At 38.1% G+C, this 27,489-nt stretch overlaps 1 protein-coding gene across 2 annotated transcripts; it reads right to left on the bottom strand.

Moving 5' to 3' along the window:
• Positions 1-416: 416 nt before the first annotated feature.
• On the bottom strand, positions 417-22,363 carry LOC131771460 (transcription activator BRG1). Of its 2 annotated transcripts, XM_059087260.2 has the most exons (41): positions 22,286-22,363; positions 21,390-21,485; positions 20,570-21,134; positions 19,362-19,680; positions 18,510-18,636; positions 18,140-18,246; positions 17,453-17,693; positions 16,131-16,438; positions 15,621-15,794; positions 15,318-15,435; positions 14,580-14,743; positions 14,425-14,491; positions 14,168-14,278; positions 13,758-13,886; positions 12,856-12,969; positions 12,668-12,718; positions 12,376-12,438; positions 11,811-11,918; positions 11,130-11,216; positions 10,750-10,796; positions 10,560-10,637; positions 10,048-10,112; positions 9,548-9,735; positions 8,614-8,748; positions 8,254-8,349; positions 7,971-8,018; positions 7,683-7,760; positions 7,380-7,415; positions 6,694-6,774; positions 5,939-6,049; positions 5,594-5,698; positions 5,119-5,149; positions 4,969-5,047; positions 4,593-4,701; positions 4,097-4,198; positions 3,730-3,756; positions 3,407-3,544; positions 2,773-2,812; positions 2,476-2,561; positions 2,138-2,254; positions 417-1,357 (listed from the first exon to the last, which is right to left on the bottom strand). In XM_059087260.2, exons 2-41 carry the CDS (start codon positions 21,444-21,446, stop codon positions 1,280-1,282), a joined length of 4,785 nt encoding a protein of 1,594 aa, XP_058943243.2. In that variant the 5' UTR covers positions 21,447-21,485; positions 22,286-22,363; the 3' UTR covers positions 417-1,279. The 2 variants fall into 2 exon arrangements, with proteins under 2 accessions (XP_058943243.2, XP_058943244.2); XM_059087261.2 differs by lacking the exon at positions 7,971-8,018.
• Between the last annotated feature and the right edge of the window lie 5,126 nt (positions 22,364-27,489).

The raw sequence follows: 27,489 nt of genomic DNA, 5'->3' as shown, positions 1-27,489 counted from the left end.
CAGTGCTCCTGGTTCCTTCTCAACAGGCTGGTAATAAACGCTGTTAAGTATTTGCTAGTTGCTCTCAGAATTGAAAACCCAAAGGGTGGGAAAAGAGTGGTAACATGAAACCTTAATCCTTCAAAGCATAAAAATTCCATTAGATTCGCTAACCGTATCCTCTCTCACAAGTGCGTTATTCACAGGATATAAGTTAATTCCTGTGTGCAGTGTACTCGTAATCTGGGCAAGTCCGAACCGAGATGACAATTGACCTCATCTAAATTGGGCTGCCCTCCGTGAATTTCCCTTCAAAGTCCGGAAACCGATTACAAAATTCTGCTCTGAAACTTGAGGACGTGGAAAAGTCGATTGACGAACCGTGCCTCAAACACCTCGCGATTCATTTCTCAAAGGAAGGCGCTTAATAGCATATGGAAGTTATCTTAACATTTATTTAATTTAGTAGACCCCTGTCATTATAATTTCCGGTTCTTCATTACAAACCATGACATATAGACAAAATCGGTGTACTAGAGAGGAATAGTTGAACCAAGGGACGTGTTTACAATAAGCTTTCAAGGCGCCCCAAACGTTTCGTCAATGAATTAAATATTTACAATAACACTACATAACTACATCCGAGGAAAAAACTATAAAAACTAAGGAACACGAGAGTTGTGATAGGAAATACAACAAAACATGACCCTGACAATGATGGACTTAACCTTCGATAGCCCATGTCGGTGATGCGACACAAACACACAAAATAAACTACACTTAAAAAGGAGAGATTTGTGCCCTTAAGGTAACTAATCACAGAGGATTATAAGCAACAAACGAAAAAAATAAATGAAAAACATTGGATATTCTCTGACAAATACTTGCAAAAGGATTGGTGCTACAAGCGTTTAGCAACAGGTAAACCCTCATTTGCTTAACACTTCGATGGAAGTTGGATATGTTAATAAAACACTTCGCAAGGATGTCCTCATGACACCAAACAAAACCAGTGTTTGTTTCCTCAATTAACCTCTGTCTTTTACAAGAGCTAAATACAAGTTCATTTAATATTAGTCAAACAGAACTCAAGTCCACCAGACAAGGGAATGTTAGATATAGGGTCTTTTGGTGATCTTGTGGCTGAATTCCCTTTAGTTTCTTTACGGCTAAAACTGTCTACCACTACAAAGCATTCTATAAGTAGAGTTCTCCCTACAATAACTCCATACGTTAGAATCCACTTCGAGCCAAAATAAAGAAATTAATAATCAGAGACATTAGTCAGGATAGTTTGTCTTTATGAACGTTTCTTCTGTGAAGGAGAAGCAGCCATCTCTTGTGACGAGCAAGGGTAGTCTTCGCGATCAGAACCCTCCTGTTGAGAAAGAGAGCGATGTTAAATTTCACGCACCTGTTAACCCTTTACACCCTAAAATCAGTGTGTATATTCTCCACACTGTTTTCTATACATTTCCTAAGGTGCTGACGAGGAGAATTTGTTTAACAATCAAGAAATTCTTTGTTTAGTGATCATTTTCTTTATTCTCGTAAGCTTAATGTGTGATTCAGGGGTGATACAGCAAGGAGAAATGAGATGCTTATCACTATTAAGGTGTCAAGGGTCAAAAGGTAATGTTACAACGTAAGTTACCCAATGGATATACGATACACTTTCCAGCACCAGGGAGACAGGAAAAAGAAAAACATCAACTAATAGATATTACTTGATTTAACATCCAAGTAGTTCAGCTAAAATGGACATAGACGTAAGGGAGACAGTGCGTATCCTACAAGTACAAGGAAAGCGTGGTAAATGTACTTGTTTTACAAAGGGAATGGGGAAAGAGGAGAATTTGCAACTGAGTCGTGTTGAGCAAAAATAGGTTTGACCAGACAACTTGACCGGCGCAGACCGGGAAATTATTTCGAGTGTTGAGGACAATTTCGTATCACCTGACTTGCCTAATGGTATTTTAAGTAAGAGAAGTACATTTCTAAAACTGATATTCAGCTAGGGAGGATGAACAGAAAGCAAATAGGAGTATACTCAAAAGGAACGTAGATAGTTAAGAATTGGACGACTACATAAAGACTAAAAATGAAATACTTGAGAGAGGTATCTGATCAAAACGGAGTAAAAAAACATTTCACTCACTCCTTCACTGCTATAGCCTCTCTCCGAAGGTGGGTACGACTCAATTTCGTTGTCACTCGGTTCCTGTCGAATTGAAGGTGGATTAATTCGGGGTGGACGACCTCGGCGCTTTTTCTTCTGCGAAAGTTAAATGAAACACGAAAAGGGTCATTTCAGAACACTGTCTGTTTTCTCGATGAAAAATGTCCCATTCGCGGAGGCTAGATTGCGAAAGAAAAGGCTAAAAGATCGTGAGAGAGGAAAGTTTCAAGATGGCAAGACAGGCCTCTTGCACTCGTAATAGCATTAAAGAGATTTCACCTTACAACAGGAATTGCGCAAAACAAATCTTAACTTACAACGCCACCAAGATCAACCTTGGCTTTTTCCACAGACTGCTTGCCAAGTTTAATGCGCATCTTCAAAGATGATTGACTGTTTCCACCTAAAAAGATCAGACAAGAACAATGTAAAGAAGGGAGGGGTAGGTGAAGTCTTTGAGGCCATGTGACCCATAACACCCAATGCTTATCCGTAGTTTAAATACCATGTAGTGACCATGGACAGAGAAATGATTATTTGATTGAAAAAACCTTTCTCACTAAAAAATTAAAGGGATAAGAGTTAGAAAGCGCTAGGAGAATTTAGATTTTGACCTTCAATGTCTGAACCAACAGACTCTGCCTCTTCACCATCCTGAAACAGGAAATAAAATCACAAAAATTAGGAGAGAAAACTACAAAGCTACTAGAAACTAGAAATACAAAAAGAACAGAATAAGTTAGGTTACAACGCTAGCATTCAGAGAGCCACGACGATGAAATGAATTAAAAAGAAACTTGGCATCTTGAAATCGCAAATTCAAATCAAATGTTGGATTTCCTTTTTGTGTTTACCGCCAAGGGAACTTAAGGGAGAACACTTTATCTATTAGCTTGGCAGAGGCTTTCCAATGGAGTGTCGCAGAACCAAATCAAATGAGTCGCAACAGTCAATGTCAACGAAAATGGATATCACAATGGAGCCAATAGGAAGTCACGAAATACAGGGGAACACACGTCAAGCGCGGGAAAACGCGCGTGACGAAGTCCTGGTTGTTTGCAGAGATACAGCTAAATGTTTGTTTGGGCGGTTAGATTTTAGACAGTCCGCAAGGACACAGAGACACATGGCATTAGTATCTGCGAATATGTTAGCACTTTATCAGCTTTTGCCGCATCCTAAAATTCCATATTCTGCCCAAATCTAGCAAAAGCCCTTCCCATCCTCTTTAAATGCTGTTTTTCTTACCGAATCATTAACATCGTCATCTTCCTCTACTTCACTTGCTTCTTTCTCACTTTCCACTTCCGGTTCCGCAGCAGATGAATGCGCCAGCTGTAAGTCCTCACCACCCTGTATCTTTTGTCGAGCATGCGTGAAAATAGACTAAAAAGAAAAAATATATTACACGCTAGGACTTGCTACTTTCATGAAGGAATCTTTCGATGTTTAAATTTAATATCTGCACTCAAGAAGCTAGAGTTGCTCGAGGCTAGCCTCAAGCAACTCTTACGCATCTTTCGTGCTCTCAAAACTTCTTCTACTTGAAAATTAAAGGCGTCGTGACATACCTGCAGCTTTATGGAATCTTCATAGATCTGAAATCAAAAGAACAACAAGAAATATCGTTACCATTACTATCCCCACTACGTGAATAGCTAGTCAGTCGGTAGCCCTCATTAGCGTTTCGACACAAGCGTTTCTTCGGCCTTTACCATTCGGGCAAGATAGAGGTCTGCAAGGGGTCTGGCACTGATTATGAGTTATTAGTGCCAGACTCCCAACAAATCCCTACCCGACTCTTCTCAAATCTTCCCGCGTGCGGAGAGACGCGCCTAATGAGGACCTGCTCGCAAGCTACTGAGTCGGTTGTGATATGTCTAGCATCTCAGTCAAGACGAAATAAATTTGTATAAGTAATCAATAGCTAAAACATACAATAGAGCCCTCTATGTTATACGTCTGAGCATTCTTGCACATGAGAGAGAAATCTTCTTCCAGGTCATCTAAGGTGCGATACTTGTGCGAGTTGATTCTCTCCTGAAAAAGAACAAATAAATAAAAAAGAAAGCATTAGCACGTGGTACTACCAAAAGAAAATTTTTTTTTGGCAGTAGAGAAGTTCTTTTCATCGAACGAATTTCCTCTGGAGGTTCAAACAGAACGAAATGGTAAGTTCCTCCTTAAAAAGTCCAGTCTGTTTGCCCAAAAACTGGAAAAACCCCATCTTTCAGTTCCGAAAACTCAGTGTCAAAATGGAGGGCAAGTGCAAAACTGTTTTTGCTAAAACGAGTCCATAAGGAAGAGAAAAAAAATCCGAAACCTTTTTTTACATCAGTGGCTTTGACCTTAACCTCATTTTGAGACTGACGCTATCGAAATCTCTGAAATGGTCAGTTAAATCAGTGCAATTAAAACACTGAAAGAATCTTACCCGAATCTTTCTGATGTCCACAGGCTGCTTAATTATCTGATAGTAGTCTGGGAGTTCTTTGCGCGTTGGTAGAACCATGAATATTTCAGCCAGGTTGCGAGAAGTGGAACTGAGAATGACCAAGAAAATTCAAGAGTGATAAGCAACTAGTTTCTCCTTACAATATCACCCCTAAATCAAACGTTTAGATCATGAGAATAAAGGATAAGATCACCACCTAAAGAAACTCTTGATTGTTACACAATTTCTTCCAATCAACATCTTAGAAAATGCATAGAGAACAGAGCGGGGAACATGGGTAGGGTGTAAAGCGTTAATAAGCAGAACTTTCAGTTTTCGATCCTGTTAACTGAGCATCATATTATCTCATACTTACTCATCCACATATCTCACAATGTACTTCATCAGTTTCTTCATCTGTTTTGTTAGCTCCGGGGGATTGGGTGCAAGTTTAACTGTAAAGAGAACAGAATCGTAAGTTTCAGGGCACCAAAAGTGATAGAAGTCGGGAAAAGACACATCATACCAGCTGGTGGGCGTCCTCGTTTCTTCTTTACCTAGAGAAGACGAATAAAACCGTATTTACTTTGTACAATTCTGATCAGATTTGAACAAGTTTAAAAAACATCATCTGATGAACCTACGCTAGTTTTATGGAAAGCACATATTCAGTATCTGGCAATTTTCCAGTCCAAAAGCAAACCAAGAACCTGTTCAAATTATGATTAACTTTAGTGAAAAAGACAAAAGGATTCTAACATGTCAGGAAAGGGCAATTGAGTATTATCAACTGAGTTGATGTTCAAGTGTTAGCCCTTCGCTATTCATTCTGACGAAGGGCTAACGCTCGAAACGTCAGCTTTGAAACTCTTTACGGTGGCCAATTTACGTTATCAACTCAGTTGATAATACTCAATTACCCTATTACACTCTCTCACTGACGCAGTACCACAGTTTCTTTAGAAACTTACATCATGAAGCTTTACGTTCAATATTCTTACCTTCGGCACGTCTCCTTCTTCCCCAGGATCATGTTTTCGTTTCTTGGATAACTTCTTCACTTTTTGTTTTTCTTCCACCTCATCCAGCCTTCCGTCTTCTATGGCCTACAGTCAAACAAATCAAACAATAAATAAATGCATCCTGCATTAAGCCAAGTAGTCAGCCATAAAACCTATGGCCTGCACCACCGGATCTCATACCAGTTTCTGTGGCATCAGGCCACCAAGAGGTTTGGTACTCCTCCCTAAATGAGATGTTAGTCCATTGTATTTGCATGTTACCCCGCCCCCAACCCCTTGGAACCTCTCCTGGTATCTATTGATTCTTTTTTATGCTTTGAATACCTTCAGCCATTGTCTTTCTGTCAGATGCTCACAGTAAACAACATCTTTACGGACACGTGACCCACGTCCAAAAATCTTCTCGCTTTCTTCCTCCCAAGTCAAGCGTTCCACCTGTTCAACAGAAAAAGTAGGTTCATGTACCAATGTTACAAATTTCCATTATCCTTATACAATCAAAGACACCTCTATAATAACGGTTAAAAATCTATTTCTGTGAAAATTATATTTTGTGTACCAGGGTCTATTGTTGTCAAACACCAATCATCGAATTTTGGTTTTCTGTTGTTGTCAGTGAGACCTTGGGTTACTATCGCACACATCGTACGCCTGACATGCATGGAGAACTTCTGCCAGGTTCTAGCAGTGCGCTGAGAGATATTACAAAAATTAATTCAGATTTCACGTTCATAATGCAAGAGAACTTCAGTACGATTAACTCGACACAATGAATTATCTCATCGAGCAATTTTTAATTGAGCGTCAAAAGTAATCCGGGATTGCATTGGTCTTTGCTTTACTTCGGGCTGTGATTGGTCCAGAACACCCTCGCCATTCTCTTGACCAATCAGATGCAAAACTGAAACCAATTGTGACTTGGTCCCCTGCGTTTTCCCGCGCTTTCCGCAGTTTACTTGTTTTTACTGTGAGTTCTGATTGGCCGTTGTCATTGCTTTGGCTTGGGTTTTCGTCAGTCAATCAAAAAGCGCTCAATGACGTATAAAAGAATTCATAACATGTTTCTACTAAGCTCTCACCTCAGCGTCATCTTTGACAATCCAGCGAGGCAGCTCATTCGTTTGCATCAGTCGAGGGCGACGACGAAGTGAACCTGCTTCCTGATGAGACGATCAAAACAAATAGAGGCTGAGTTACATTTTGGATAACTCAGAAAGCTTGTGGTTGGGTGAAAGTTAACACTGCTATTGCGGGAGAGAGGGGAGGGGAGGGGAAAAAAAAAGGTGGTTAACTCCGCAGCTGGCGTTTGATCTCGTCACGTGTTGCGAGACGAGACAAAACAACAACTGCAAAGGAGACGACTAGGGTAGTCCCAGCGTTAGGGGATCGAGGGTGGTCCATACATGATGGATTCTATACTGTCATTAAGGACAGAGTGTCTTTCCTAATTACACAAAATGAGTGGCGCTGGCTAGAGCTCATACAGAGACTTGGCACACTCATCATTTAATCTCTGTACTTCAATGCTGTTGGGCTGCGTATGGAGACATAAACAGTGTATCCCCTTCCTTGCTATTGTTCATTTTTATTGTTACAAACTGCTCCACGTAACGAATGCCATCTTCTTCAAACGAGATCTTAACTCTTTTTATCTATCTATCTATTTATTTATTTATTCATTATGATAAAAAGTGAGCCCTTCTGAGTCATTCTTTATTCTCCAGCAAAATCAGGACCTAGATAATAAACAATAAAAGTTACTCACTCTGACTTCCTGTCTTCGCCTTTCCATGTCCATACGCTGTAAGATAAACAGAAAAAAAAGATAAAAATTAACACCCATGTTGTCAACGCTTTCACTCCCAAGATCTCATAACGGATTCTTCTTACTGTCTGCGAAACAATTCCCATGATGTGAGTTCTGAGAATTTGGTATTGGATCAAGTATTTATCCACCAATTGTTATTTCTCTTTATTCTCACCTCTTGTCTGCTTGGTATTTTATAGCTAATTGTAAGGAGAAATTCTGCTTTAGTCAATCATGAAGTGTAAAACAAACTGATCCTACCTGATACAACTCAAACTCTTCTTCTGTCCTAGCAATCATTTGATTGATGGTTTCATCATCAGGCACCTCACTTTCCTCCTACAATTTCAAATAAAATTAATGATTCTGAACTTTGGTTTGTTTGTAAAGGGATGGGGTAAGGGGGGCTGATTGCTTTTGACTCATGATTGCCACAATTGTTTCAGAAGGCCATCACAGGTAAAGCTAACACTGAAAATATCGGCTAGCCATGTTTGAATTCTGGACAGACTACCAAAATATAATTAGTTTTTGTGGAGCTTCTCATACTTCTGTTTGTCTTTGCAGCCCGCTGATTTGGTTGCCTACCAATGAAGTCTAAGAAACAAAAATAAAAGTTTATGTGAATTCAATTCCAAACTTGCTTTGTTGCATTGTGTTGCTACTTCCACAAATTCATAATTATTTTAAAGAAATGCTCGCTGAATTCGGCAATTTTCTACTGCCACTCCTCTATAAAACTTGGCAAACAAAGCCAATTCCACTTCAAGGCAATTCAGTTGGGGCCACTGTTCTTTCTGTAAAGCATGAACATGCAGAATGGGTACATTACCTCATCCTCGTCATTCTCTGTGTCGAGAATGGCCATCAGAAAAGCTCTTCGTTCACTTGATGTGGAGTTCTGATTAAACATGCCAGCTTGAATAACCTATGCAAAAAAAAAACAACAACACAAAACACAAGAAGCAATTCAATATCCATTCCATTCCTGATGTTACTTTATAGGTTAATTTTAAATAATAGAATCATGCCAAAAGATAGATGTTTTCTGAACATTTTCTTCGTGCATGGGAAAAAGAAATATCTGAGGATTCCAAAAGCAGCCAGGTCCAATTTTATTGTTCACTGCCCTGCCAACTGACCTGCAGTGAACTCAGTTGAGTGTAAAATGATGTGTTGATTTAAAACTGACCTTTTCATCAACATTAAGCTTATATCTTGCGGCAGCAAGGATCTTCTCTTCAACACTGTTCACTGTCATGAGCCTCAGAACACGAACTTCGTTCTTCTGGCCAATACGATGAGCACGATCCTGAGCTTGGAGATCCTAGAACAAGAAAATAGTCGGAAAGTTCAAATATATTCATTACGACTTCTTGACGGCAGAGAGGCGAATAAAAAGATTGGCCAGATTTGTTAAAAAAAAAAAATCCAATGATAGTCCATTGTAATCTACAGTACAGCTCAGAGGTACTTGTCCCTAGATGCACGCAAAAAGCGCGTTAAAAAAAAAGCGCACACTTGTGCAATTTTTTCAAACGCACTAAAAAAAACGCGCACGAAATACGTATGAAGCGGTCTTCTGTTTTACCCTTTGTTGACTTTGAATGCTGTGTTAGATTTATAATAAAGGAAGGATTCCGATGTTGGTGACATTACGTGGTTTTGTCGCGAAGCGTTTAGCGTCAGTTCATTTTCGTAATCCTTCCACCAGATTGTCCTTGTAAATATATGTGACTCAAGGGGCAAGGTAACGAATCCGGATTCGTTACCTTACCCAACTCAAGTTGGTAGTTCAGTGACAGAATATAAGACAGCATTTCTGCGAATATAAGACAGCATTTTAGGCTAACGCAAAACGACGCGAAGAGAGCGCGAGGCGAACGCGAAGGGCAAGTCATGCAAGAGAGATAAAACACACAAAATTGACGCACGGGGCTCCTCCCCTCAAGCGTGTTTCCTCCCCCCTCCCTTGCAGTTACATCCGCTCAACTGAAAATGCAAAGTTTATCCCTGTTCAGCAGGCTTGTCGCAAACCATTCAATTACGCACTAAAATAACTAGGTCTGAAAAAAACCACAGTAACTTTAAATTCTATTTTAAGGGTGATTTTAGCAGCAACAAACCTGGTGTGGGTTCCAGTCACTGTCAAAAATCACCACTGTGTCAGCAGCTTGCAAGTTCAGCCCCAGTCCTCCTGCCCGTGTACTCAGCAAGAAAATGAAGTAAGGTGAGTCCTTGGCATTAAACAGGGACAGCAGCTGACCTCTGTCCTCACTTTTAGTTGTACCGTCCAAGCGGAGGTAAGGGAATCCTTAACAAGTTAAGAAAATTTAGAGAAAAACGTTGAACATAATATACAAGGCCAATCTCTGCAAGGTCTACCATACATTACTCAAAAATTTAACTCTAAATCTTGAAACAAATCAAACTAAAGCTGTACAGCTGTGTCTCCAACGTCAATATTTTTCTTTCTTCTCGTTGCCTTTCTGCTAAGCAATGTATCGACGTTCAGAGGAAATTGGTGGAGAAGGAATCTTGTGGGTCTTTATAATTAAGTTCTGACTTTTTCTATAACAGACTAGCATCAGTTTCCACTATACCATTCAGTAACAGGTACATGTACCTTTCCAATTGAAATAATCCTCGAGAATTGTCATCAGCTGGGTCATTTGTGAAAACAACAACACCCTACAAGGGAGCAATAGACACAAGTGTAAGTGACATATAAATCAACAAAATTGACATTAAGACTTCTAAGCCTTTTTGACACAAAAATAAATTGCAATATGTGAAGAAAATGGTCACATAAAACTATGGAAGAAGCCTCTTCTTAACCCATACATGGCCTACCAAGCTAATATTTACAAAAATTTCAAATCTGTAGTTTTAAAGTAAATTGTGTTTTAGACATGAAGTACAACTGTACATCATACAAGTCCAGCACCAATGCTGTCTGATACTTGGCTGAAATTTGAGGGCAAAAATGTGCAATTAATAAAGGGAAAGAGCTTTAGGTAGGGCATGTTTGCTGTTTTGTTTTGTTTTTTTGCAGGAAAAATCCATAACATGTAGATCATGCCATGTGTATATTGTATTTTAACCCCTTGATAGAAGAAAACTACAAAAGACATATACCTGTGGTTTTTCCTTTTGAGCTTTGGCAAAATTCTGTCCAGAAGATCAAACTTGCCAGACACTCTTACAACATCAGGGCTGTTAGAACAGAGGGACAACTTTAGCAAAACATTGTCAACTATATATTCCGTTTACAGTATAAAGTGGAAGGAACTGAATATAGAAGGAAAATTGGTCAAGAAATAATCACCCTTGAACAATTCCACTTGGAAAGCCAAGATGTTCTGCCATGGATTCCTGCAAAAGCAAAAATCAATTTAAGAAAGAAATTCAAGGAGACATGAAGACAAAGTAAACAGGTGTTGCCCCAGAACTAGAGGAGAGAAACTTGCAACTGAGTTGAAACTAAGAGTGACCAGCATCTTATTTCTCCTTACAGAAATACAGCTGAATCATGCATTAAGGATCAAGAGAATAAAGGAGATTATCACTTAAGAAGCTTTGATTGAAAATGTATAAAGAAGAGTCTGGGGAAAATCAATACTGATGTTAGGGTGATAAAATTAAGGAATTGATTCAGAGCTAAATTTGAGTAAAAACAAAGTACTGGTGTATCAGACGCATGCTTACCTCAATATGCTGAAAGAGGAAAGGGTGATTACAAATCTTTCTTAGCTGCATGATAGTGTTCATCAGAGTCTTGGTTCCTCCTCGGCCCTACCATGATTACATGAACAAAAACAGCCATGTCAGCAAGGCTTCACATTTCAATACATGTATGTAAGCTTTACGATGATAATGAGATATTCCAGAAAGAAAATATTCCAGGTTCTACCACCAAACCCACTCAAAGTGCTTTTTAATGCTCGAGAATTCAGTGTAGCCCTGGGTTTGAATAATGTAGCACACTTTGTACACCAATGATTCAAGAACATGGATGACATGTTGTTCTTTCATGGTTGAAACAGCGTGCTAATGTATTTTGAATAAAGTTGCTCTAAACTTTTAGGAAACAAAACATCACTTCATAAATATAAATTATGACCTATTTCTTTACTTCTTACATACTTAATTGTGTGATCCATAACTTACACACTAGTTCTATCTATGACCACTTGGTCATTTAATACTAACTGACAAGGTTTTTGTAGATGAAACTACATGTACATGTTATGTGGATTTAAAGATTGAGTAGTTCGGTGTGTATTTAATTTTTCCTGTCCATCCTAATGAACCTACTTTACTAAGTAAGGCCTAAGTGCAGCAGTTCTCCCCAAATAACATATGTAACACAACAGTGAATACACAGACCTTTTTGTCCTTCTCTGATCCATCTGTTAACAGTACTCCTGCCTTGTGCATATGGTTATAAAGAATACGCTGAAGTGATGACATGTCACATTTGACAACATATTCCACCTTGTTATAGGGACAAAAAATGTTACATGTATGTTAGGCAAGGAAAGTTTTGATTCCAACACTTTTTTTTTTACAAATGGACAAAAAATATCTTGGATTGCTGAATGCTTTTGCCATCAAGATCTCTACATAAATTCTTCCCACTATCTGCTACAATTTTCGTGTTATTTTAGCTTGAGAATTGATGCTACATATAAATCAAACAAATATTCTCTGTTGATACTTTCATTTCTGCTCATCAAGTTTCTGCATCAGACAATGTATCAAATCCGTAAAAAGAAATTCCTTATTGGTCATTTCTGGGAGTGTAAAAGCTAAAATGAACAAGTAGGAAGTCTTTCCAGTCCTCTTGTGTTGGATGTTAGACCATCAAACAAAAGATGTTTCAAATCTTTTTTCCTTTTTTTTTTTGTTTTTTTTGTTTTTTTTTTTGTTGGTGCCGTTTACATGAACATACCTTTTCTGGTAGCTGTGATTCTACTTCCTTCTTGAGACGACGCAACAAGAATGGCCTCAAAACCTTTTGAAAACAAATTGAAAGTTGGTTGTTTAACTTTAAGGAAACACTATTTCTACAAGTATGTCTCTCACAAAAAGGTTTTAAGAGGGGTGTTCATTGCATTAAGGACAAGAATTCTTTGTCCAGATTTTGAACCTCATTTGGATGTGGAAAATAATCATCATTACATTTCTTAAAGAAATCCTTTTTGAAGGATGGTTGATTTTACATTACCAAGTTAACAACTCACCTTATGCAAACGGCGAATAATCAAAAGGGTTTCTTCCCCATTAAGTTCAACCTACATCCACAAAATACACGAAGGTGGGAATTAAAGCAATGTATTCAAATACATGTAAATACAAATGATGGGTTCCAATAGAATGGACAACAAGAAGAAAGTTTGAGAATTACTATTGATAATGTAAATGTATTTACCTTTTCACCAGTCATTGCAAAAGGTGCATTGAACCATTGTTCAAAAGTGCTGCAAGACTTGAAGATTGTTGGAAGCAAGAAGTTCAATAGTGCCCACAGCTCTGGCAGACGATTCTTAAGTTTAAGAAAACAAAAAAACCGGAGAAATTCAGAAAAACAAAACAAACAATAAAAATCAAAGAAAACCAGGACTGTCATTAAATTTAATAGCAGAGCTTGCAGAGTTTAGCCCCATAATTATACAAAATAGTAGTAACCCATCAAGCCGAAAAAATTTGGATGTACAATTGTACGACTGTACACATGTGTGGTCAACTGTACCATGGGCACACCAATGCCACGGCTTTGTTCAGTAGTCAAGTGGTCAATGCACTAGGCTCTGAGTCGGACGACCCACGTTCTAGTCCTGGAGGGGGCAAGGTGTTGTGCCCTTGAGATGAGTGGGGAAAAAAATTGCAAGCTCTGCTTTTAGGCTTGGCTAAATCTATAATTATATTAGTGTCTGTGTAATTGTCAATAATACTTATTATTTATGTACAGTGGTGTTCCAGGTTCTACTATCAAACCCCACTCATAAAGAACTGATCTTTAATGGTGTTAGCGAAATCCTGGTTTAGTGTTGCACACCTCCGACACCTGACATACACGTTAGTTTCCTGACAGGTCTTAAAAAGTGTGCAGTATCGAAGATAGGACTTACTACCACCATATTTGACAGAGTTCAAATGTCTAGGTATAAAAAAATAGAAACATCAAGCTAATCCTATAATATCATCTGTATGAGTGGCCTACACTTAGGAGTAAGCAAAGGTAATGGTTAGGAAAAAAAACTTGCTGATGGAAAGCATTGCTACAGCCAGAGGTAAAATGTGGCTTAAACTAGTAAAAACAAAGAAACAGACCTGTAAGGGAGTCCCAGTTAACAGCACTCTGTGAGGTGCAGCATAATGTGTGTTTAGGATCTGTGTCAATTTACAGTGATGATTCTTCATTCTGTGGCCCTCATCCACCACCATATATCGCCAGCGCACCTGATTTTGAACAAAATAATTTTATAAGTAAATTTGATTTGCCAAGATATCTTAGCAATGGGAACATCTGAAGTTACATTAGAGGAAATCTTCTTTTCTTCACATAAAACAACTCCTTTTTTTCATTACATACCACACACACACACACAAAAAAAACTAAGTACTTACAGAATAAATAGATGGCTCAAAACACATTCCCAAATTTTCAGAAACTTTTGGTCACTACTTTTGACTAGGAGGAAAATAACCCAGATCTTAACACCGGACAGAATGTAGCCTACCTTTGAGAGGACTGATTTGTCTTTCATCACATACTCATAAGTAGTAAGTACAACATTGAACTTTCCTCCCCTGATTTGAGATGCAGCTGAACGACGCATGTTGGGTGAACCCTGCAAGAAAACATAAGCTGAATGATTAGCCACCTGAAATGCTCAGGTTGAAGAGCAGTGGACTGCCATGCACAGGTTTGAGGGTTCAAACTCCAGACAGGACCAACAGTTGGGTAACCAGAAGTCTTTGAGAAATTTAGTCTCACCTTGTAGCTTACAACAATAATTGAAGGTGTCCATTTCTCAAATTCCAACAACCAGTTTGAGAGTGTCCTGTAGATCACACAAATCAGAAGTGATCAGTAAATATAAAACAAAAGAAAAATACTTCACAAGATTCTGCAGCAAACACTGTACTTACGAGAGAGGAACAATAACAAGGAATGGTCCATTGAGCTTTTTGACTTCAATAAGGTAGGCAAACAAGGCAATTGTCTGAATAGTCTTTCCAAGACCCATCTCATCTGCAAGGATACCATTCAAAGCATTGTTGTGCAATGAGACCAGCCATTCAAGACCTCGCATCTGAAAAGAAAGTAATATTTATAAGCATCAGATAAGGCCAGAACAATTTGGGCTGTAAATTTTACTTTCCTGTATGAAAAGTAATGCAGTGACATTATAACATTTGAACTCCATTAAGTGCAAAGTACATGTGTACTCCAAGTGATTGTATGTTAACCCTTCAAATCCTAAGAGTGACAAGCATCTAATTTCTCCCAACAACATCACTCCTGAATCACACATTAAGGTCATGAGAATAAAGGAAATAGTCAGCAGGGAAGGAATCTTTTGACTGGCAAACAAATTTCCCTTGTCAGCACCTTAGGAAATGTATAAAGGATAGTATGGAGAATAAGTATACTGATGTTAGGGTGTAAAGGGTTAAAGAGCATGTTTTATTTGAATTATTTGGAAATCATTTTTCAGCCCTACTAGCCTATAATATGTGCTATAAAACATGTTCAGGGTTAAAAGTAATTTTCATTATTATTCTTTTTCCTTTATAAATTATAATCTGACCATAAAATTATATACTAAAGGAAACAAAGGCAATACAATTATGGTATTGGATAATATTTTATATAAAAAAACATACCTGATATTCTTTGAGTTTTCCACCGATAAGAATAGTTGGCTGCTCAGTGATATCCTCCTGAAAGCTATGTGCAATTTGATAATACTGACGGCTTTCCAGAACAGTTGGATCATCAGCTCTGTGGGCAACAGAAATCTATGGTTAAGGGTACAGATCTTACAAAAAACAATATAAAATTCTGAAAGAATCAAATTAATCTCTAAGACAGCATTGTCTTTAGGCTAAAAAATATACAACGAAGTGCAGAGAGGCAATCAGTATATTTATCATCACTCTCATTAAAACTCTATACTTAATACTTACTCTTCCTCAACATCTTCTTCATCTTTGCCATATTCTTCTCTCTTCTTTTCTTTCTCGGTTTTCTTCTCATCTGCTTCTTTTTCAACCTCGTCATCACCTTCAGCATCCTCAACTGATCCCTCTTCTTCTTCTTCATCATCAGATTCCTGTTCCTGACGAGGAGCCACTTGATATCTGGTAAATAACAAAAGAGAAATTGGACATGAGATCTACAATTCTTCATAATTGATGGTTAGACTGTCAGCATTTAACAGCTCTCCACAACTTCATGTTTTTTCTTTGGGACAAGAAGATACCTGTGTAGTGCAACATATCCATCAAAGACCACAATGGTGACATACCTGCCAGACTAAACTATTTGCGACAATAACGAACCTTTTGCTTGAGATTAGAGATTGGAAAATTCTCTACCTCAACAGTATGAGCTACTCATGATTCAGACATAGAGAACATCCTCTTCTTACTTCCACAGCTACTACATGTACATTTAATAACAAAAACCTTGCGTACCCTGGATGACTTTCCAGCCACGAGTCCAGATTGTCAGCTATGGGGGCATCTTCTCCTTTAAGCACCAAACCAGTCTCTGTATCAACAACAGGCACATGCCTGTTACCCTCTGGTGTCTCATCATCATCATAGTCAGACTTTCTCCTTTTCCTGTTTTCTTTCAACTGTTTCTTTCTCTGTTCTCTCTTGTGTTGTTGTACCATCTTTGTAAGACTGGCTACATACTCATCAGTCTGTCCCAGGAGATAAGCTAAACGCTTGTCTTTCTTTTGGTCAATCAGTTTTCTGTAGCCTTCTTCATCTTCTGCCTATAGTCACAACAAAACACCATGTACTGTGTACATTATCATTCATATGATGAGCTGAATTACACACATCATGATTGGTTCTTAATTATGATCTACAGTGTATTGGAGAATGGATGCATACATGATGTCACCATAGACAAATGTTTGCTTTGTTATCATATTACACAAAGAGAGTCTAGGTTAATCAAGATGTTTTTCATCTTGTCACAAGCGTGGGACAAAGAAAAAATTTTGAGTCCCTGTGAGGAATCAGATTCTGTGTTCCGATGCTCTACCATTGAGCCACAGAGACTCTACAGTGAGCAAAGTCTATTACAAAGTTCATATGACATGCATCCTGCATACTGCTAGGATCAGCAATGTCAATAGCATCATGTTTGTAAATAGAAATAAGAGAGAGAGTAAGTTTTAAGCTGGGTACAGTAATATAAAACAGAAGAGGTCATGTAGTAAGAACATTAGTGACACTCTCAGCTACCTCTTCTGTACCAATTTTTGGTTTAAACCATTCACTGGTGAAAATTGTGATCTACTTCTGATGCACAGCAACATGAAATCCATTTGTGAATGTGAGTACAATTGTGTTAATGAAACAAATGAAAAAACCTTTTTACTACTCTGAGTTTGGCTCTGAATATGGAAAAAAGGATTCCTTAAGAACTTAAGCGATTCAACCTAATTTGAAATCATATCAATCTGAAGTTTCTTTGAAACTACCCATCTTTAACAGACTCATAACATTGTAATTTCAAATCAAATATTCCATATAAATGATTTTGGCATTAACCCTTTAACTAACAAGATCTCATTAGCAATTCTCCTTACTGTCTGCCATACAATTCTTATAATGTTAGTTCAGAGAATTTAGTATTGAATCAACCAATTATCCCCTAATTGATATTTTACTATATTCTCATCTCTTCTATGCTCGATATTGTATTGATATTGTAAGGAGAAATTCTGTCTTGATTCATGGGAGTTAAAGGGTTAAACACAGACCAGACAAAAACATACCATAAGTCTCCTCATTCTCTCTTTCTCAATCCTCTCCTCTTCCTTCTTCTTCTCTCTGTCTGTAATGGAGTGATAGCTCATCACAGCTCTGTTAAGCTTCACCACCTTGGACTGGATGGAACGATGATATTCTCTGAAGTCACGGGCATGCTGCAATATTGTGTTCAGGTACTCCTGATGCTTTTGTCTACGTTTGCGTTCTTGTTCCATCTTCTGTTGCTTTTCAAGTTTCTCTGTAATCCTGAAGGACAAATAGAATGATCCATAGTTATATCACAAGAAAGAACTTGCACATTCTTAACAGAAGCTAATAAAGACCGAGTGTAGACATGACAATAGACAACTAATTGTAGTGTTTCAAAGATAACATTGATTTAGCAAAGTCAGTCTTGCAATTTGTCATAATAATAATAATGTATTCTCAAAACATGAACAATTCAGTATAGAGATTATTTTAAATGCTTGAGGACAGTTTACAAACATCTTAAACAATGTCTCCTATTTATATCTTTTATTTTTGTGTGTGTGTGTACATATTGATATCCATGCCCTCCTGTCATACATACAAACTGTACTTGTATCTCTGATCATTCAGCTCTAAACCTTAGACATTGTATTTCCTGTGTTATATCCTGTCATGTTAAAGAATACCAAGATGATGATAGAAATTGCAGGTATCGAACATACCTTGCCTCACGTAGGGATTGTTTTTTACTTCGTTTGTATGCCTTTGAATTAAGAGCTGTCTCCAATGTAGTGTCTCTCCTTGTGCAGGCCACAACTTCTGCTCTTAACTAATCACAAAAAAAAAAAATATTGATTTATCAAAACCTTCTGTTAACCCTTCACACCCCAAAAGTGACTTGCTTCTAGTTTCTCCTTATAGTATTGCCAATGAATCAAACATTAATGTCACAAGAATAAAGAAAATTATTTTAAGTCTAGTGGAACTAGTGGTTACAATCTGCACACACTGTAGCTAGTGGCTACATGTATGTGAAAAACTTAGAGGCAACACTTCTTTACATAAAACATTACAATACTCTTGTAAGCAAACCTGTTTCTGGAAGTTAAGCAGCCTGAGTGCTCTCAATTCAATCATTGCTTTCATTCTCAGATCATCAGGAATACTCCCTGGTAGACCTTCCAGATCCCTGATGCGCTGTACAATACGGGCCTGTATTCTGAACAAATAATGCAACGAAGATGTACAAAGAAATATTATTGTGGGTTACACTTTAGTAAATTACAAACGATTTACATGCTTCCTGAAGAGTTACATGCACAATGCTTGTCAAAAAAGTGAATTAAAATTCATCACAGTGTACTCAGTACAACGGAGGCAAAAGAAAGTTATTCGTCACTTAAACCCATCCTCAATTATTGATTAGTAAGGTCACAAAAACTAAACCACCATAAGGAATAAACAAAATTATCTGAGATACAATTATTTCCCTCCCAAAAAAAAAATGTACAGAAGAACAACTTATCAAATCATGTGAAATTTTACAAAAACAGCAGATGTGTACATCTGTACCTCTCTGTGTCACTGATGTGAAAACCTGCTGTATGTATTACATGTATAGATGCAAGTTGCCCTTTGAAGTGATTTTTTAAGGACTAAAAATTCATAAAAAGATTTGCTATGAAAAAGGGCTTAAACTATATACATGTAATGTAATATCAGTATTATTCTTTACCCATTAGGTTTTCTTTTAGATTACATGTATGAGGAAAAGGGTGTAAGTTAATGCATGTAGAAACCTGGCTTTGTTACCAATCATACTGTCAATCTTGACTGAACACCTTAGCCTCATCAGAGTCAATGCCTTAAGTAGTTGGCTGAACCCTCTGATGGCTCCAACTTCAACTCCAAATCAGTTAATACAAGAGCTGGGAGCAGTCATACCTGTTTTCTCTTTCTTTCAGAATAGTAACAGGATCAAGTCCAACAGGTTTAGCCACTGGCGCCAAGCGAGGCTTACTAGGCATCTGTATCCCTCCTTGAGATGTTCCTGGGGTCTGTGCCTTACGCTGCTGCTGCTGCTGTTGTTGTTGCTGCTGCTGTTGCTGTTGCTGTGCAAGTGCTTGCCGTTGCTGCTCTTTGAGCTTATGCTGCTGAGTTGCTGCTGCAATAGCACTGGCAGCCGCACCTTTGGCTGCCTCCCATGATGCAGGTGTTGTTGATTGGCTGGTTCCTACCGCTTGTTTGCTCTGTAGCTGTTGAGCTGGTTAAAGAAGATAAAATTGTCATTAACTAATGTTAAGTTTCAGTGAATTATGATTCAAACCTGATTCAAGCCAATTCTGATACTCAACCAACTAAACTAACTCAACCACAACAGAGAATCTGTGGACAAGCCAGACCCTGTACTAGGCTGAGGTGATGGTCTTCAATAACCCTTAAACTCCAATGAGTGACCAAGACAGAATTTCTCAGTACAATATAAATAAAAAACCAAGCAGAAAAGTGATGTGAACCAGACCCTGTACTAGGCTGAGGTGATGGTCTTCAATAACCCTTAAACTCCAATGAGTGACCAAGACAGAATTTCTCAGTACAATATAAATAAAAAACCAAGCAGAAAAGTGATGTGAATAAAGAAAAATATCAATCAGGGGATAATAAGGGGATACAGGGGATGATGAGTTAATCCTATACCAAATTCTCCAAACTAATATTACAAGAATTACTCATAAGATCTTAGGAGGGGAAGGGTTAAGAAGTGAAAGTGTAAAGTAACAAGAGAATTCAAAACACATTTTCTTCAGGTCTAAATAGAAGACAGCTCTGGACAATGAATCACTGATACCTGATGAACACCCATCCCTGCATGTCTTTATGATAGATTCATGTCTGACAAGTGTTCTTTAGAATGCTACAGGCTTAGAAAACTTAAAGACATCCTGAACAGAAAGAAATGCAGAGCATTGAAGGCAATAAATTTTCAGCTTAGTGGCAGAAGATAGATTTCTTGCAGTAGGTGCAAGCATATGATTAAGGAAACTTGAGTCCCAATGAGGAATTGAAACTCACCTTAGTTATATTTCAAAGATTCATCCTTTTGTCAAAGAACAAAATTAATTGCAATTAATTTAATTGAGATAACACCCTACCAGCTGTCATTCCAGGGACATTATAAGCTGTCTGATTAGGCACAGGACCAGCAGGAGATGTTGTAGAGCTTCCAGCACTAATATTTGCCTGACTTTGGGGTGCTGACTGATTTCCAGGTTGATTCTGAGTCCTAGAAGGTAACTGACTTGACTGAGGTGGAACTGTACTACTGGGCATACTTGACCCTGCTGGTTTAACAGACGGTGATTTGCCTTGAATGGCAATACGTATGTGTTCAGGAAGAGGCTGATTACGAGCTAAGAGTTTGTAAGCCATGATCTGTGCTCTGAGCTGTAACAACTGTGGAGAAGAGAAACCATGAGCTTTCTGCGAGGCTTGAGACATTAAATTTGGAGCTGGAGAACTTCTTGTTTGCATGTCTCCTCCCATTCCAGTCCCTGGTGGTATATTTCCTATACCCATCGGCATCGAAGGAGGAGGAAGTTGAAGGCCATGGCCAGCATCTGACATGTCAACAGATGTAGGTTTTGCTCTAAGCAATGACATCAACTGCGCATAGCGTGGATCTGACTCCATTCCTCTATCTTGCATAGTTTGCAATGCCTGAGAATGAAAGAGTTGTGTTGCTTTAATTTAATCAATTAAGGTACAGTAAAAATAAAACAGATTTTGTCTGTCAAAGGTCATAGAGACAAAGGTGCTGGTAAATTCAATTTTTTCATGAAGCTTGCTTTTAAAATTTAATATTAACTGATATCAAACCATGACAATGTCTTTGTCCATAAACAGGCCAAAAAATTTGAAAACCTATCTAGAATTTTGACTTCACATTTGAAAAAAAGATCAAGTTTATGTCACCTTTTCCAGCCTTTGCATGTTCTCCGGAGTGTACTGAAATCCTGCTAAGGAAGCCATCTTTTTGGACAAAGTTCCTAAAAGTGTTTATTCCTATTCCTGATAAAACCAGACAGGAAGAACTTAATTAATTATCACTAAATTCAGTTTTTAATTTTTCATTTAATTAATTTATTTACTGTTTAGTGAGAATAGCATACTGAAGAAAATCGAAATTGTACAAGGTAAACACGACTAAAACCAACTGAAGGAATCCTTCAGAAAATTTTTTTTTGAATGCCGATTTTAACTAACGTTACGAGTCGTTACAGGGTTTTTGTATTGTCCTTAAGGTCAAAAGACCGTATGTATCGAAAAAAGTAACAATAAATTCGACATTCAAAACTACAACCCAAACATGCGGTGAGCAAACAAGTGGTATCCTTCATGATTCATAATTCCTTCCGATCTTTACCAGTATCACTAGAAAAGAGAGCACGTTTCTCAAAAGGGTAATAAACCAAATGTAGTGAAACAAATCTTATTCATCGATCCTTTCGACAGCACGATTCAACTTGATCTGATCTGACAAAAACAGAATCGGCTTACAATTTCAAATGAACTACACAAATATTTTCAGCAAACAAAAGGCGATCGGAAAATTAAACTTTTATAAAAGAAATCACCGGCAAACATTCGCACTTAATTATTTTTCATGAAATGTTTGGGTCAGTTGACATAAAACGAACTAAGTTTACCAGACATACACCGTATGGCGTACCGGCCAAAGTGATTGCTTGTGCATTGATAAACAAGACTACATTTTATCACGGACATAAGCGGAACAAGAAAGTAGAAAGAGACGTAGGACGCACTATTATTTATGACCAAACGTTTCTGGAGGGTAAATTCGTCCATACCTGGCGAAACAGAGCTACCTTTGTTGAAAAAACAGTCTTCATCTCCTGATCATGAAGTCCCCGCCATGGTGCTTTGTCTGTAAAGCGCATGTATAATAGCCTCGTCTTGAAGAGCTGAAACAGGGCCAAACAACTCCTTACCCCACCCTAGCCACTACTTGTTTTGTAGTATTTTCGGTCTTCTCGTAACCTGATGATGCTAAAACATTTATTAGTGACCAGGGAAAAGATCATCGTTAAGGAATGTGAATTAATTTTCCTTTTCCGCAAGATAATCGGCTTACAAAATTCATATTTATCTTAAGTCATTTTATCTGAAATTAATTACAATCTTCAAGAAAACATCGATACCGTAGGGCTTAAAATTTCGTTAAACCTCTGGACTTCTTCACTTCTGCTTCTGTACTGATATATCTATTCGCATGTTTATTTCTTTCACTGACAGCAAGAGATAGATACCTTGAACTCAAAAGTTAAACTTTTCAATGAGGAACCAGAAAGAAAAAAAATTAGATTACATATCACTGTCCAGTGGAGGCTTAATTTTGTCTTCTGCAGGTTGTTTTCAAGAAAAAAATGAAAGCACAAGCAACATGTTATACATTATTGATGAAAGATTTCTATAGTTGTTGATATTGAGAGTTACTACATGTAGCTCGAAGTCTGAGTCGATTACTTCAAATTAAGTTACGTACAATAAGTTTGACTAGGATGATAAATTTTATGATCTTGTTCCTAGGATTATTTTGGCTACAAGAAACAGTGCAGGCGCAGGATTTCCAGCCTCCTGTTCAAGAAAACGCTTTCAGTGAACTTTTAAGACTCGAAGAGAAGTTACTGCCGGAATTGGATGCATTCGTCGCAAAAAAAGAAGATTACTTGAAAGAGCTCCACAAGATAATACATCAGATGGAAATTTTAAAGAAACCTTCGAATAAGAGCGTGCAAAGCTTCCTGGGAACTCCACTGAATCAGTACTTCCTTATTAAGCGATTTATTGACAATTGGGGAACTCTCGACGATTATCTTCAATCTGATACTTCAACACATGGTAAGTTTGCGTCTACATGTATTTGTGTTTCGAATTGGTCAAGGAAACGCGTCTAAGCTTGAGTTAACAGGCCAAATAATGACTACAGAGTAGACGCCTTTTTTATGAACGCATGTCGTAAATAAGGCGATTGTAATCCGGTGCAACTCATACGGCTTTCTCACGCACATGCGCAATTACTATTATAGAAGTGAATCTAACCCTGTCTCGAGGCGTCTCTATTTGAGACAAGTGTGAATAACGGCGTAACATTGCGTATAACTATGCGTTCGGCTATTAATTTCGCGCCGATAAAATTCAAACGGCTGATCGTGGATTATAGCGAGTGTTCGGTGTGTCAAATCCCGTGAAATGCCAATTTTAAGCGATGCTTCTCATCAATAACCTTTAATGGATGAAATTTGTCTCTGTTTCAGATTTACTCTCTCAAATAAAGCTAAAAAAGGACGCGATTCCCGCTAAAGCCAAACTCAACGAAAGATTGCGGGTCCTAGAGGATACACATAACATCGATCCCGAGGGATATCGGGTCTCTTTGTGATACATGCTCATAAAAAAAGAATTCTGTCTTTTGTTGTGAGCAAAACTGACTACATACATTAATAGGGTAATTAAATATTACTGACTGAGCTGATAGCGTAAATTGGTCACCGTAAAGAGTTTAAAGGCTGACGTTTCGAGCGTTAGCCCTTCGTCGCTCTGACCAAGGGCCAACGCTCGAAACGTTGGCTTTTACACTCTTAACGGTGGCCAAATCACGTTATCAACTCAGTTGATAATACTAAATTACCCTGTTATACTCTCCCACTGACGCACCACCACAGTTTCCCTAGAAACTTACCCCCTTTACGCACATTGATAATATAACTTTTAGCGATTCATTTTTTGTTTGTTTGTAACGTGATATTGGCACCGATCTGTGGCTAATACAGAGGGGATTCATAATTGTGACAAACATATATATATTTTAAACAGCTTGAAAGCCTTCCGATCCTTCAGCTTTCTCCCCCTCAAGATCTGTTTCGCACGTCTCCCATCTGACTGTTATCTATTTCTAAGTTAATCAGTCAAGTAATTTGGTGTTTAATCGAGTTGGCATTATCAAGCTCTTTCGTTTATTTGTTCTTATTGACCGTTTGTGGAATATGACAGAAAACGACACACTACTGTTTGATTTTGTGCAAGCTTTTCGTCAAAAAAAGGTTTAAACATTTAAAATTGAAGGACATTAACCTGTAATCTGTATTCAGTAGATTCTCTCGCAATAAAAAAGTACACATGTAGAAGTACTAGCTGTTTTCTGTTTTCATTTCATTCTCATGAAAATCAGGGATTGTCTCCAGCGGCATGGATTAGTTATGCAAAAATTTGCTCGAGCGGTAAAGGAGTAAGAGACAAACATTCCAGTGGCCAAGTGAACCAAAGTCTTGGTTCTTGGCGGTTTTAGGTCCTCTCTGAAACATCGAGCGGCGGAGCCGAGAAAGTTAGCCAACCGAGCCGGCGGGGGGCTTGCGTAGCCGGCTCGTCTCTATCAGCTTTGTCATACAAGCCGCCCGTGGCGCCGCGCCCATTCGTCTGCTTGTATGTCAGGAAAAGGTTTCTTCTCAGGGATTGATTTAACTCCTAGGGACAAAATTGGCAAATCGGCTCGTTTCGCGCGGCTTAGCCATGTCATGATGAAAGGTTCCTTCTTAGGAGGCTCATTCAAAGCGCTAAAATTTAATGACTTAACCACTGACAAGCTTACGAGGCAAAAATAACCCAGGAGCTGTTTTTAATGTTGCGCTGATCACCGCTGGCTAACTTGCTACTTACTTTTGTCTCAAGATGTTGTAAGTGTAGAGGGCTGGAGTGAAAGATGGAACTGACCTTTAACCGGAAGGGGGGTGAGGTCAAGGCTCTAACTGCTTTTTGTTTTTGGGCATTCAAGGGCACAAAACACTGGTGTCTTCATCGTCTCTCACCATTCCAGTCTTCTCTCTCTTGAAGATCTCTTCATATCGAGCAGAAAGGTTTTCTCATATTGATAGTAGAGGCCCTGAGATGTTAATACGAGACTAAAAAAACGATCATTGTTTCAAGGGTTAAACTGAGGGTTTACAAGCGCATATCTAGAGGGAAAGGGGCTGTGGCAGTCAACATCAGCAGACGCATTTTTGCGCAAATTGCGTTGTAGCAAAAAAATAAGATACCGACACGAAAGCACTCTAATAGCTCTTTAATTGCGAAATTCACGAGGTTCAATCACGTTCGATAACAAACACTGTGCAACTTTTTTGTTTTACCAGAGGGCAATAAAAACTCGAGGAATAATTCGTTGTTTTCGTTGATAACTTGCACTGAAATATTTCAATGGCTGTGAAGGTCGTCTCAGAATGTAAAGATTACTATTACTTGTCCTAGTAACACCGTTTCATCTAAGTTAACCCTTTAACTCCCGTGAGTGACCAAGACAGAATTTTTCCTTACAATATCAATACAACATCAACCAGATAAGTGATGAGAATAAAGAAAAATATCAATTTGGGGATAATTAGTTGATCCAATACTAAATTCTCTGAACTAACATTACAAGAATTGTATGGCTGACAGTAAGGAGAATGACAAATTTGATCTGGGAGTTAAAGGGTTAAAGACTGCAAAGCTGTTTAATCCAAAGTTAACCGAGAATATCCCTATGAATCGCTGTTCTAACACTTTGGTCCAAAAGGCTTCATGTAACACGTATACTTAGGCTTTATCAGATAATATCAAATTGCACGAAATTCAAACAGAAAATATCCATCAGAGTAAACAAATGTATCATGTATTACGAAGTAAACATCTCCTTATTTGGTTTGTGTGTAATATCGGGTGTGGCCGATATTAGATTCAGTACAAAAGTGTTGACTAATCTTTCAAGCTTCCAATTATACTTATGTTTACGTCAAAGAAAACATTTACCCTGCAATTTGGCTATTTTTAATATATTATTTTTTCCTCAGTATTTTTCAGCCTCGGCACCACTTCCTTTAGAACGGATTTTAGTTCTAATCTTCCAATCTTCTACTTTACAGCACTTCCAATCTTTTACGTCACAGCACTTGCAGTCAACATTCCTTTTCAGGGCTTCTCTCGCCCAAATATTAAGACCACATTATCAACTGGTAATTCAAATGGGTTCAAACTACTAACTGTATACAACGATTTTAGCCATTCAGCCGTGCGATCGGAAAAATAACTCTCTTATCCGGCTATTATGCATTTCCAATATGGAATTAGAAAAAAAGCATTTTCTAGTTTATAAGTGATATTGAAAATTACTTGTTAATCATTACAGGGAGATTTAGGGTGAACCGAAGGTTTAGTCATTGAGATATCACACTTAACTGCTAAAAATAACTCAAAAAGAAGCTCAGGAATTTAATTCAAAATTCTGATGAGATTTAAGAAGCAGCCATTCTGGCCATTCTTATTGGTCCGGCATCCGCCCTATTTTTCCATTTTTTGTTTTCAACAGTTACAATCTTTTCTATCTCCAACCACTTTTCTTCATCTTAAATCAACAGAATACATCGTCAGGATTTTTTGATCTGTGAGGAATTTTGAGTGTCTGAAGGCGTAGCTTAAGTTAGCTGATTGCTTAGTTGACAGTTGTGGTAAATCCACGCACCTCTCGAGTTCAAACATATTAGAGTGCTCTTGAACTTCGGTATTATAAGTGTTAATGGAGTAGTGAGCATGGTCACATACTCACCTTTCTTCTGTGGCTGATATTTCCATGGATCAGAGCATATGCTCCGGCAGAGAATATTTGAAATAATTTTCATATTTTTCATATGTCTCGAAAGTTCATGAGCCAGTTATTGCATTAAATGGCCATAACAAGAGAGTATAGATAGGCTGATACAGTTGTAACCAGGAATGTTATGAGACAGACATATTTTCATAGTTAAAATGACAAATTGTAAGATTGAGGAAATAGAAACGAACTTCCTCACAAGTTTGCCGCGTTAACCCTTTACACCCGAACATCAGTAAGCACATTCTCCATACTGTTTCCTATACATCTCCTAAGGTGTTGATAAGGAGATTTCACTTAACAATCAAGAGCTCCTGTACTTGTTGATCATTTCCATTATTCTCCTTACCTTAATGTTTGATTCAGGGGTGA

This window comes from Pocillopora verrucosa, chromosome 12, assembly GCF_036669915.1.
Source record: "Pocillopora verrucosa isolate sample1 chromosome 12, ASM3666991v2, whole genome shotgun sequence".
NCBI lineage: Eukaryota > Metazoa > Cnidaria > Anthozoa > Scleractinia > Pocilloporidae > Pocillopora > Pocillopora verrucosa.
The sequence above is the reverse complement of the archived record's forward strand: the minus strand, read 5'-3'. Positions and strand labels throughout refer to the sequence as shown.

Bases quoted from the DNA above. Each gene is read 5' to 3' on its own strand.
- LOC131771460 (XM_059087260.2), bottom strand. From the start codon at position 21,446: ATGGCTTCCTTAGCAGGATTTCAGTACACTCCGGAGAACATGCAAAGG. The intron at 18,247-18,509 runs GTTTGCTTACAA...TTTTGTGATTAG, and splicing joins TGCTTAACTTCCAGAAACAG to TTAAGAGCAGAAGTTGTGGC. The intron at 10,113-10,559 runs GTATATGTCTTT...GCTCCCTTGTAG, and splicing joins CTCAAAAGGAAAAACCACAG to GGTGTTGTTGTTTTCACAAA.